At 43.9% G+C, this 13701-nt stretch overlaps 1 protein-coding gene across 1 annotated transcript; it reads left to right on the top strand.

Moving 5' to 3' along the window:
- The first annotated feature begins 35 nt into the window (after window positions 1-35).
- On the top strand, window positions 36-3883 carry LOC107192909 (probable RNA-binding protein 19). Its single transcript, XM_015582263.1, has 12 exons — window positions 36-111; window positions 189-393; window positions 470-687; window positions 762-977; window positions 1052-1325; window positions 1405-1614; window positions 1681-2615; window positions 2706-2908; window positions 2991-3107; window positions 3211-3316; window positions 3407-3530; window positions 3614-3883. The coding sequence occupies exons 1-12, from the start codon at window positions 76-78 to the stop codon at window positions 3679-3681; spliced, it is 2712 nt and encodes a 903-aa protein (XP_015437749.1). The 5' UTR covers window positions 36-75; the 3' UTR covers window positions 3682-3883.
- Window positions 3884-13701: the final 9818 nt, after the last annotated feature.

The raw sequence follows: 13701 nt of genomic DNA, 5'->3' as shown, positions 1-13701 counted from the left end.
TGGTGTGTTTCGTTGTGTCAATGCATAACGTAAACATTCGATATTCTTGTCAGTAGTAATTATGATTAATGCAAAATGTCACGGTTAATAGTGAAGAATTTGCCAAAAAGTGTGAGTTATAAATTTTAGCAGTATATTTGTGACGGTAAAATAAAAAAGAAACATTAATATACAATTAAAATTTATAGATTACAGATACAAAATTGAAGGAACTATTCAGTGAGAAGGGTTTGGTAACTGATGTGCAATTGAAATACACGAAAGATGGTGTGTTTCGACGATTTGCTTTCATTGGATTTAAAACAGAACAACAGGCTGTAACCGCAAAAGAATATTTCGATAAAACCTGCATTGATACTAGTAGAATATCTGTTGAACAGTGTGCAAGCCTAGGTATTCTAAAATGTTTGATAAATTGAGATTACCTAAATGTAGCAAGAATTTGTATTTATTGCATTTAATCTCATAGGGGATTCTTCTAAACCCAGGTCATGGAGTAAATATGCATCAGATAGTTTTAAACATGTTGCAACTAATAATGACTCCATTGAGTCAACAGGAAATGAACCTTTGGATAAAACAGCAATTGGAGAGAAGAAGAAGGATAAAGACAAAAAGAAAGATAAAGATAAAAAGAATAAAAAAGAACCAGTTGTGAATAATGAAGTTAAAGAGGCACTAAAAAAGGTATATTTACATGGTACTCTATTATTGTTTGAGATTAATGTTTGTAGTCTAATATATACGTTGAATTAATACAGCATAAAGATGACCCTCTGTTCATGGAGTTCCTTGAAAGTCATACAGCAAACAAGGCTGTATGGAACAATGACACAATATTAGCAGAGATATCAGAAAAGAAAGAGAGTGACAGTGACGATGACGATGAAGAAGTTAGCGACAAAGATGAAAGTTGCAAAGATAAAGAAAAAGAAGAAAAGCAAAAAGTTGCAGATAAAATTATATCTGATTTAGAGGTGATTAGAATTTTACACATTAGAAATTTATATATCACTCACAGATATAATAATATTCACTTTTCTTGGAGTAGTATATGGAGGCCCTGAAGAAAAAGAAAGATCAGAGCGTAAAGAAGGAGGACGCGAAAGATAAAGCTGTATCCAAACGTGGTACTCAGAAATTCTTCACCGTGAAACTGAGAGGTTTAGCATACAATCACAGGAAAAAAGACATCAAACAATTTTTCCGTCCACTGAAAGCGAAATCGATCAGAGTCCCGCAAAAAATCAGAGAAATAGCTTACGTTGGCTTTAAAACCGAGCAACAATTGAGAAAGGCATTATTGAAGAACAAGAGTTTCTTAGGTAATAACACGGTAATTGGTATAAACTGTAAATCAGGCGTTTTATTCTCCCAAATTTACCAATATCTGTCGATTTTTAGACGGCAGACAAATCTTCGTAATGAAGTACGATGAAAAAGAGAGAAACACGGACGTAGAACAGAACGGGACCGATACCAACGTTAGATGGAAGAAGCAAGAAGAGGCGTTGAAGGACGAGGAAAGCATAGCCGAGTCTGGACGGATGTTCCTTCGGAATCTGTCCTACACCACGACCGAGGATGATATCAGAAAATTATTCGAGCAATACGGTACATCATCCTGTTTCTTTCGTCCAAACCCAACTCTTGCTAACGTATCTCTTTCTCACAAATTAGGCCCGTTGACCGAGGTTAGCCTGCCAGTGGACAGAGTGACCAGGAAACCGAAGGGTTTCGGCACGGTGACATTTCTGATGACTGAACACGCGGTGAAAGCATACAGCGAGCTAGACGGTGCCGTTGTGGACGGCAGAATGTTGCATATTCTTCCTGGAAAAGCGAAACCCGATCCTATGGAACAGATCGACGAGAAAGGATTCTCCTACAAGGAGAAAAAGGAGCTGAAGGCGAGGGCGGCCGCTGGATCCTCCCACAACTGGAACACCCTGTTCCTTGGGCAGAACGCTGTGGCCGAAGCGATCGCGACTACCTACAACACGACCAAGGAGAAGGTCCTCGAGGATGGCTCGTCGAAAGGTTTAAGTGCCGCCGTGAAACTGGCGCTGGGAGAAACGCAATTGGTCCAAGACACCAGAAGCTTCTTGGAGGAGAACAGTGTGCGCTTGGACGCGTTCAATCAACCTACGGAGAAACGATCAAGAACCGTGATACTGGTGAAGAACTTGCCAGCCGCGACACCAGCCCACGATCTTCGCGAATTGTTCGGCCGACACGGGGAACTGGGAAGAGTGGTTTTGCCTCCGTCAGGGGTCACGGCTCTGGTGGAATTTTTAGAGCCTTCCGAGGCGCGCAACGCGTTCACCAGATTGGCATACATTAAATATAAACACTTGCCCTTGTATCTGGAATGGGCACCTGACAACAGTTTCACCACTCCCGCCGTGATGAGCAAAAATGTCGCGCCAACGGACAAGGGAAGGGAGCAAAAGGAATCGAAAGAGGCTGCAGAACCGAAAGAACAGGTGGAGGCTGTGAACAAAGGTAGTAAAGACAGCAAAGAGGAGAGCGAGGACGAGGAGGAAGCCGAAGAAGGTACCACACTGTTCGTGAAGAATATTAACTTCTCAACCACGGACGAGCAATTGAAAATGGTACCTATTTGAAGTTAATAAGAAACAGCTTACCTAGATAAATTAATAGGCTTTCCCTTCGAGCAGTGCGTGATACTCTTGGTGTTTCAGTATTTCAGCAAATGTGGTCCTATTCATTACGCCACCGTGGCGACGAAGAAGGACCCGAAGAATCCTAATGGGAAATTGTCCATGGGATACGGATTCGTGCGATACAAGAGGAAAGAGGATGCTGAACGCGCGTTGAAGGTCTTACAGATGACCGTGTTAGAGGGGAAGACGTTGGAGCTGAAACGTTCTGAACGGACATTAACGTATGCTTTCATCTTATGTTCCACGTGATCTTACACGTTACAATTTGAATAAAGGCTTGTCTTTTAAATAATTCCAATATAGATCCGACGTGAAGACCGCGAAGAAGACGTCCAAAGTGACTGCCCAGACAGGGACCAAGATTCTCATAAGGAACGTGCCGTTCCAGGCGACTACCCAGGAAATCACTGAACTGTTCAAGTACGTACTGAAAATTCCTCGAAAATTGCCAAGAAAAAGAATCATAAAATGTCTGAATCGGAAGATATTAAAATTTCACGGAAATTTCGATGTGCATCCACAGAGCGTTTGGTGATCTGAAAGCGGTAAGACTGCCAAGAAAGTTGGTCGGCGTCGAGAAGCACAGAGGATTCGGCTTCGTCGAGTTCTACACGAAAAGCGAGGCCAAGGTAGACACACGGATATGCTCGTCGAATAAATTACTTTTTATCGAATTAACGATCATCGATTAAACCCTCCCCTCCCTCTCCTTTTCGCAGAAAGCGTTCAAGGCCTTGGGTCAAAGCACTCACTTGTATGGTCGAAGGTTGGTGCTGGAGTGGGCGCAGACCGAGGAGGGCGTCGAGGAGATCAGAAAAAGAACTGCCAAACATTTTCACCAAGGTATGCGTTACACAATCCGTCAACCACCCACTCCCTAATTTCTTATTCGTATCGACAAACACGTTGGGATCTATTTTTTCCAGAGGAAACAGCGAAGAAGAGCAAGAAGGCTACGATAAGTCCCGAGGACGTCGGTTTAGAAGCGGAATGAACAACAAAAAAAGCAATCGAGCTTTTCAGTCGACGACGAGTTTATCGATAACAATCTATTATTTTCTATAGGAACACGGGTAAAAAAAAATTTCAAAAAAAAGACCATCGGTTGTAGCCCCCAAGTGGAAACCAGGGACTCTGCTCTGTTCGTCGATTGAAGGCTCCGTTGCACCTGTAACAATTTGTACATAGCACATACACGCGGGCAACTCGCCGAATAAACTACGAATTCATCGGACATCCGCGATTTTATCGCAACCCGTTTCCTTTCGATAGCTGGCATCGTGTCAAAACTTCGTGGAAAGCTAAAAGGACTCCATTATTGGTGCCTCGAAGGCGTGGTGGATCGACATTGACCTTCGCGTCACGTCGTTACTTGCTCTCTCTATCCGATTCCTTGTGGTTTTCTCGTAAACACTTTGGATATCTCGCAGTCGGACACGTCGTCCCGGTTACTAATGCCATGTATTTGGGTCCCAGTCGGAGCTGTTCGGTGAGGGCCCCGATGAATATCGACGGACGGGCTGCATTAATCGTCGACCCACGTTCCCGGCCGATTTAATTGCAGCCTCGAGACCGGCTGTTGCACCTCCTCCTCCTCCTTGTTTCGATGCAAGGAATGCGTCCCGACGATTCCAGTTTCACGCCCGGGCGTCACAGTCGCTTTCGGCTTTTTTTTTTCATCCTTTTTGGCATACCTTCCCTGTTCCCCGCTATCATTCATCAAACATTGTCCGATATTCCTTCTTTTACTTTCCTCGAATAACGCGTACAAGGAGGTTCTGTCTTCTCGTTGCTCGTCGAACGACCTCCGAGTTACTTTTTTTTAGGCTGTTACTAGGCAATCTGTTTTTCGTGAAAAGAAACCCTTCATTTGTTTGTAAGAAAATAGTACCAGCATAAAGTTTAAACAAAAAAAAAAATTGGTATGTGCTTTCAAAATGGCGGCGCAGACTGGTAAACATTTCAATGTTTTTCTGTGTGTTGTGTTTGTTAGATCTGTAGATTCTCGCTGAACTTAAAAAATCGAAAACCGAAACAAAATTGTTAAATTGCTGGCAATTCCCCGCAAAATTGTAGCCGAGTGCTTTTGTGACCAACTGTAAAATGTAAGTCGACGGTTATTTTAATATAAACTAAACGGCATTTTATTCGGATAGGATAGTACTTTCGCAAAATACGATAAAATAATATTTTGGGAAATACTCCAATGAATGTACTGAAATTGGGGACCATGTAAGCATAAATTTCAAAGTCCCTAGTTAAATCTTCCTCTACCCAGACAGCACATAACGCCTTAAAGCCGCCCATTTTACGGCTATTTTAGGTCTGATGTGCCTTTAAGCCGTCTGTGTATTATCTGGATATATCTCCTCGGATTCCCCTTCGCCGAAATCTCGTCAGGGTGGTCGAGACACCACCATTAGATACCTCCATCGAACCCCGGGTCATTTGCGCCCTATTTATAGACGAACCAACTATAACATAGAATAAAAAGAAAATCAAGGCGCGCCAGGATCATTTGCATACATTCCAGGACGTTCCTGCGACACAAACAGATCCGCGAACGGAGAAGAAATGCCTGAAAATATGACGGGCTCTCGCGTTATCAATATTGAAAGAAGCGAGCAGCAACGAGGTGGAGGGAAAGAAATGTTTTCCTTTCACCTAAGAGGGACCCGTAGGGAGGAGCTGGCTCGCGATGGGGGGCGTCCAAGGCGGCGAACGTGGAGGTGGAGACGACCCATGAAAGTAACAGTGCCTTCTCCACCTTCTGCCCGAGACTCAGTCCGTGTCTCCTTGCTCTCGGAGAACGGTCAACTCCCGCGAGATCTACCAAAGTGACCCCTGTGTTGTCATTGTTCGAGGCGCAAGGTCGCGCTAAGTGTGCAATCGGGGGAAAAATCCGCGTGCACGGTGAACACGAGAACGCTCATACTTATGTCCACCCTGGCATTGTGCGTTATGTGCTCGACCCGATAAGTCCAGCCCCGAGCGAAGAACAATCGACTGGATAGCACGGTGGAGCCACGAAAAATGGATTGGGTAAGTAGAGACAACGGATCTATCATTTCGAAGGTCGCTATCGAGTTTCGACGAGGTGTGCGTTAACGGACAGTATGCAGCAACGATATTTGGATTGGCCTTCGCGAAGTCTGGATCCGTTCCTTCGCGTCAGATCGATCCAAGATAGCACATGACGCGCAATGACGGCTTAAAGGCGCGTTAGACCTGAAATGGACGTCTTGAAGACGTTATGTGCTATCTAGAATAGGATCTCGAAATTAACGACAATACCGAGATAGCACATGTCGCCTCGAAGACGTTCATTTCACGGTTATTTTAGGTCTAAGGCGTCTTTAAGCCGTCTCCAAGGCGTCATTAGACGTCATGTGCTATTTGGGTAGGATCTCGAAGGTCGAAATTAATGACACTATGGAGCAACCCTTGGAGGATCCACGCGCTTGAGGATGAATGTCCTCCTCGCGAAGGCTAGAGCTTAGATCTCGCGATAACTCTCCATTACCATGTTTTTTCGAAGGTTGCTAATGAAAGTCAGAAAGATGATAACGGTGTGGGGCAATTACCTCGACGCTCGATACGCTCGAGGAGGATTCTCTTCGCCAAAGGTGGAGTTTGCTCGATTCAACTCTGTAAAGTTCTGATCACTTTCCTATGCTTCACCGGCTGGATCGTCCCCGTTTCGGGGTGTATCTCGGGGGATCGTTCGCGAACCGATAGCCGGCCGGGACGTGCGTTCGTTCGAACGTGTCGAGTGACACTCTTAGCTCGCGGATCGTCCAAGATAAACCAGAGAAACAGTAGTCTTCTGTGTATATGTGTCTTGAATGGTTCTTGCGAAATTCCTTTTGGGTCGTTGATCGATTCTACTTTCTCCGCGTGTCGTTCCGGTCACGAATGTACACTTTTAGACACGCGTGCGTGTCGAGTGGCAAAAAAGAAACGCGGGAACGCCGTCACGAGTATCCTGATCTGTTTTCTGTGGGGATGACAACGATGTATCGATATTTTCTGTCGATGTTTTTACCAACGATGATTGGAGATCGATAGCAACCATCCAAGTTTTCTTATGGATCCTAAGATAGCACATGACGCCTTGAAGACAGCTTAAAGACGACTTAAACCTAAGAAGTTATTCGTGAAAAACGATGTTAAACAAGCTGTTACTGTTAATCAGACCTACGAATAGGAACATATTGAATAAACCGAACTCTAAAATGAAAATATCGAAGAAATTCATTGAAAACCTTCAGGCTTTAAACAAATTTTTCAAAAGCATCGATATCTTACTACCGATGTATCGATTTACATCGATGGTAACTGATCGATCGCAGTCCTATCGATACATCGATGTTGTTTTTTTTTTTTCGTATTTTTCGTTCTTTTCGCCATTCCTACAGTGTCGGGTCTCCGAAGGCACGAAACTGGAACCGGTCGGATCGTTGGAGGGCGCGCGATCTGAATGCATATCGAGTATACGTATACACCTGGGAACGATCGTTCGGCTTCCTGTTGGCGGAGGAGGGAGGAGGAGGAGGAGGAAATCTACCGGTTATTCGAGACTTACCGCTGCGTTCGTTCGCAGCCTGCACGCGCGCGCTCCGTTTCGAGCCGTGACAAGCAAAGAAGGAGCGAACGCGTTTAGCAATTCGAGATTGCAAAACCGTCGAGGCCGCCTGACGGTTCTACGAGCGCAATGGGAACCCCGCCTGGTCCATCCTGTTTCGCGATTCCTCCCAAAAAAAAAAAAAAAACTTATTTCTGGGCCATAATAGTTAGGGAAGACCGGGGCAAAATCGGCGTTGGGGTAAAGTGAGCTTTTTTTTAATTATTCATTTGAAAATAGAATATATTTAAAAATTTTTCTAACATACCGAATTTGCATAATATAACGACAATAATTATGCACATTCAGGTAGTAAACAATCCAGATAGTATACGAGGCCTTAAAGACGTCCATTGTACGGCTATATTAGGTCTAAGGCGTCTTTAAAAAGTATTTAACTTTTTCAAGGAAGATAATTACAAACTTTACAACAAGAAGATTAACAATTTCTACAGTCGAGACTCGACGATCCAGAGGACGAAGAGATCGATGAAGGATCAGTCCACTTATCGTCTCGCCAGAAAGGTCAGCGGCTGACCTTCCTCGCTTCATCCGACGGGTTTTCCTTCTCCCGTCGTTGTTTTCTTCTCGGAGCTTTTTCCCTTTCTCCTCGATGCTCTCGTTCCAAGGTCGAGGGTCCTAAGGAACCTCGAAGATCACCAGCTTCGATAACACACCGCAGAGAAAAAGGTTTCTCGTTTCTTCTGCCCCCCATTGATCGAGCATAATTTATTCGTGTCGTCGGATTGTCTACGACGCGTGAAAGCTGGCGGATTCTAGACGGAACGGGAAAGACCAACGACGAATATTTTCTGCTCCCACTTGCTCGGACGTGGCACAATTTTTCAATCGATCGGGCTCGAGGTGTAATGGCTCTCGAGAAATGGCCCTGAGGCGGTCGAATTTCTAATTGTACAAACGCAATTGGCCTCGTCGGTATCAATTGAAGAACATTTGCAATTTTTCTTGATACTAGAAGACGAATAATTTTCCGTCCAAAATGGATGAACGACAAAGGAACGGAAATTTAAGGGAAACTGGGGCAAAGTGATTCTAAACATTACATTTCCAGATAGCACATAAAGGCGCCTCAGACCTAAAATAGCCCTAAAATGGGCATCTGGGTAGTATCCTTAATTCAAATAATACAGGAAATGCTTTTTGTCCGAAAACATTCGTCCAGTATATTTGCTCTATGTGTTTCCTTCTACTCCTGAGCACCTGGAATTTCTCCAGTTGAGTCACCCGTGGAGGACCTTTAGAGATCGTACAGCCAGGATTTGCATTCCTAACAGACATGTACATATCTCCTCCGGTTGATCCTACTTTACGGCCCCGCTACGATTTGCATTTTCGACCGTTCTCGAGGTTTCGAGTCGGATTCCACTTGGATCTGAAGACGAAAACGAAAAATCTCGAATAGAGTGACATGATTCGCAGTCCCAGGAGGGAAGACACATCTCGAGGAAGAGGAAATCACGCGAAAGAAACTGTAGAAAGGGAAAAAGAAAAAGGAAATACGATCGACACAGGGCCCATTATCAACAGACGGTCGCCGCGACGGCTCCTCGAGAGAATCCGTCGGGCAATTAGGAACAACAAAGAGGATTTCATTAGGAAACCGTGATCGTTTCATTAGTTTCCTGGTAAACAGACCGAGCAGAGCTCTCCGGGTGGCTGAGCCTCGGAGCAAATTCCATGGAAAGTAAAAGTGACCGAGCGAACAGGCTAGATTTATCCACAGACGACGACGGATCGAGAGGCGATTTTACTTTCGATCGGAACGTTATCGCCGGGATGAGAATTTATTCGTTCGTTTCGAGGAATCCACGGAGATCGAATGCAATTTCCAACGGTTCGATTACCATTCGAAATTGATCCTCGTTAGAAACGACTCGTTAATCTTATCGTTCACAAGATTACTCCTGATCGCTGATCCTTTCGAATTCTACGGTTCTTTGTTCCAATTACCGATGATCAAGTTGCATTCGAGAGGAAAAGAAACCTTCGAAACACCAAAGATTTTTCCATCGTGGAAACACTTAAATAACCCTGTTCACCTCCACAACTGGTCTACCTGTCCGCAGATCCAAGGTCGAGAGTAAAACTAACCGTTCCCTGTTTGTCGCCCGAAATAACGCGACTGGTTTCTCGAGTCACCTTTGTTTACCCTTAAAGGTCCTTCCAGTGGTTTCCTGAACGTGATCGATCGAATCGAACAATATTTCTCATAAATCGGATAACTTTCTGTCGAGCACGTTTAAACCCATTATTAACACTAGAACGACCGAAACAGTAAAAATATTCACCCTTATTGAGCAATTGGAATACTCCTATTCCGACGGATTAGATAAACATAGATAATTTTACTTTGCAAACAGCACCAAGTTGTGTTTCGGACAAAAAGAAAAAATTGCGAAAGGAAATTTAAAAATGGGTACCTGGATACCCAGGCAGGGAAAAGGGCTGTACGTAGTCAGACACGTGCTTTATCTTGTTCTTTTAACACTAGAACCACCAGCATCGAATGTATACTAAATTAAATTTTATAATATATACGTAATATATAATACAATCTAACATATTGTAACAAATTAAAAGCCAAAATAAATTCCATCAAAGGCACTATTACAATTTCGAGAAAATTCGTCGAATGGACGATCACTTACCGTTGCCTGCAAAGGTGAACACCACGGTAAAGATCTCGGCGATCGAGGTCGATCGACGACGCATAGAACGATCAACGGTACCCCGGAGGGTGAAGTCATCGGAATCGTCTGAACGTCAACGAACCGTTCAAATGTCACGCGTACTTTACTCGACGAATCGAATGCAAATCCGGCCACAGCGCACAGTCGGCTGAAACCCCGAAAAAGTGGCCAAAAGTCAAGAGTTCGTGGGATCTTTACGAAACTCGATAATCAAGGGTTTTTTTGAGATCGCTGAAAATTACATTTTTATAAGCCTCCTCAAAAATTTATAAAATTTTTATATACTTGGCTCTCTTTCTGCACGGATTAAAAAATGCTTATGACACCTACAAATAACTAAAATATACTTACTTACCTATAGAACAGTATAAAAAAAACCCTATATTTTGATGTTCTACAATGAATAATTAAAACAATTAGTTTCCCTTAAAATTTCACGATTTTCTAAATAATCTAACTAGAAAATCGTCTGAAAGGAGAAGTATGTGTGGATTTAGAAGCTTTGGAGGGTTGTCACACAGCAAAAAAATAATTTTTCTAATTATAATACTTGAAACATTGACTTTTGGCCACTTTTATGGGTTTCCAGTCCACTATGCGGCGTATCGGAGTAATCTCGTCCACTACCGATTACGCAAAGCTAATTTTCGTTCCGACGTAACGTTACAGGTCTAATTCTCTGTTACCGATCAAGTCCGGGGTCTCTTCGATCACGAGGGACGCGTCGTTGCGCTTTCCGACCCAATCGTTTCGCGTAGAAACGGGCTAATGTGGATTGCTTTCGCGGCGAGAGTGCGACGGAGGCTTTCTTCTCGCATGAGAAATCGAAAGGAACCGGTTGACGGTTTCCTGGTAAAATCGTTCGAAACAAAATTCTCCACGATTCGCCAGGATCGATGAAAGTTTGCCAGACAATTTCGACCCGAACGATATTTCTTGTAACCTTTCGTTACATGTCATCCCTAAAGTCTTGGACCCTATTTTTTTTTTTAACATCCTGTATATTACTGCTAATCGAGTTAGAAAATGGAAAGTGAACAATAGAATTGCAAAATGTTCCATAAATTTCAGCCTGTACATTCACGTCTCTAAATTATTTCCTCGGGTATTACTCTTACCGATTCAGTGTCCTTGATCTCTGTACGAATGTCCGTAACATTCGTGAGAGCTAGCAGAAATTGTTGGTTGTATTTCAGTTTACCAAAGTCATTCGTCAGCAAAGTTTACGAGGCAACCGTTCGAACGCTCGAGAAGCTATAACGATCGAGAATCCGAGAGCAGTGGTGTTTAAATAGTGTCTTATGCGGGCGTTGAAGTCTCCGACGCAACAGCACGCCGCTTAAAAGCCAGCTATAAAACTTGTAAAAGCAAACTTCTGCGTTGTTGGTCGTCGTGAAGTATCCTAACACTTTATAACTTTTGCGGCCGAGTTCATCCGAATCTATAATCGGTTCACCTCCGTGTAAACTAATCTTTGCACTCCAAATTCGACCCTTTTCAAATTAAATTCACCCTTTCCCAAATAAAATTGATCCTTTTGCAGTCAAAATTCACCCTTTGGGAGCTGAAATTCATCCCTTTGCAAATCAAATTCAACCTTTTGCAAATCAAATTGAACCTTTAACAAATCAAATTCAACACTTTTCAGATGAAATTCACCCTTTTGCAAACCAAATTCGCCCTTCAGCAGTTGAAGTAGACCCCATTTCCAAATAAAATTCAACCTTTTTGGGGATCAAAATTCATCCTTTTTCGAAAACCAAATTCAGCCTTTGAGACATCGTCGACCGTCACGAAGTTACGAGAGGCGACAACGACGTGTTCCCCTCGGCCGAAACAGCCGAAACTACGCTTTCCGTTTTCGGTTACGAAACCTTCCAAGTCGGAACAGGTGGTTTTCGCGTTTGCCGCGTTACGAGGGCCACGAGGCAGTAGTAACACCGGCGATTTCCCGATCGAATCGTGGCCGTGCCGCGAACCTCCCGGCGTTCGTAGAAAGTTTTTTGGGGGGGGGGGGGGGGGGGGGGAGGGGCAAATTTTTCGAGACGGGCTTCTCCTGTGCACACACACTCGAGTCCGCGGTTCGTTTCTATCCCGTTCTCGTTATCCGCTTTCACGCCGTGCTGGAACTCGTCGGACGTCTTAATTTCGTGTAATTTCATATAATTTATTTATGGGAGAAAAGTGCGGCACGGTAACAAAAAGATACATAGCAGAGAGATGGGGAGAGATATTTATCGAGCGGGTAAGATCCCCTCAGGCGTTGGGCAGAGTATATACATCGTTTAACGAAAAGAAAAATCGTGACAATAGCAGTCAGTTGTGCTCGTAGATGGTATAATAATAGAAGATAAAATAAAACAAAGTCAGATAAGAAAAACAGAAGGAAATAAGCAAGTATATTATAAATGAAATTACCGTGGACTCTGACTATATTGTTATGATCAGTGAAATGGCAATGAGTTAAGAGCCTCCTCCATGCTCCTCGACCTCAACGCCTGCGCAAAAGCAGGATTGAGAGCTGGTGGGAGTGCGAATTTGTGTGCTAGATCGCCGTGGCAATATGTCTAGTGGCAATATAGTTAGACTCCACTGTATTATGATAAGGACGTTGATAAATAGCATCCATAGTTCTGGGTTAATAACTGAGCAGTTGTACGTCGATAGATCATCAAAAAGTGCGCTCTTGAAACTATTCAATCGAGGATGACGTTATCTTTGGGGACAGGCTGAAAAAGAATTCCTATAAACTTCAATTTCTGCTAGGAAGGATCGTTGGATGATCATAGGCAGTCCTAATTTTTCCTGTGGCAAGTGGATACGCGATGGTGCAGCGTGTTTGTCACGTAAGTAGGAGTACCAAAGAGAGAAAGAAAGAATGTGTGTAGTAATAAGCCATCATTGTCTCTAAACGAGAAGAGAAAAGGCTAAATTGCTCGTTAGGCCATAGAAGGATAAACATTTATCGACCCTAATTTTATCCTCCACTCTTTTATTGCCTTCCTGCTGCAGGTGCCATTATCGTGGCATTCGAGTCTGCCTGCAGAAGCAGTGTCCGTTTGTAGAATCACTTCCATTCAATTTATTTGGCAATGACGGTCTTAGAACGGACTTCGTTGCGGTGGTATCGGCGAAAGGGAAAAGCAAGAAAACCAGCGAATTCCTGACGGCTGTAGGCGTGGAATGCGCGATCTACGATACCGAACGGTGGGTAGGGAGGCTCTCCTCCTCTCTCAGCCTCCCTCTAGGCACCCGTTAATTGTTCCATAGCGGCGGAATTGCGTTACGACGTAACGTAACACGGCGTTAACGTAACGGGCCTCGTCGGCCGAAACGCGTCGAGAAAGTCGTCGCCACTGCCGCGAGGAATGGGTGTTTTCGTTCTTTCTTCTTGCTTTCTCTTCATGCGACACGGCGGTCTGGGTTACGTAATCGGTGAGGAGGGGCACCTTGGGTGTCACGGCCTCCCTCCCCCCCCCCCTCCGACGGTGGTCTATTTGGCCTCGCGTGCCCTCGAGGTCTCCGATAACCCTTTTAGTGGCGAACAACGATATAATGTTGTCATTGGCTACACTGCGAAAAAGAACAACGATATATCAGTCAGTATGCGTTTCCGCTTGAAAATTACGAGGCTTCAGTTGTTCGATGCGTTTAATAGTTCAGCAGTCATTTATATTTC

Source organism: Dufourea novaeangliae, unplaced genomic scaffold (genome assembly GCF_001272555.1).
Source record: "Dufourea novaeangliae isolate 0120121106 unplaced genomic scaffold, ASM127255v1 scaffold439, whole genome shotgun sequence".
In the NCBI taxonomy this organism is placed as follows: domain Eukaryota; kingdom Metazoa; phylum Arthropoda; class Insecta; order Hymenoptera; family Halictidae; genus Dufourea; species Dufourea novaeangliae.
Note: the sequence above shows the minus strand (reverse complement) of the source record. Positions and strands in the feature narration are given on the sequence as shown.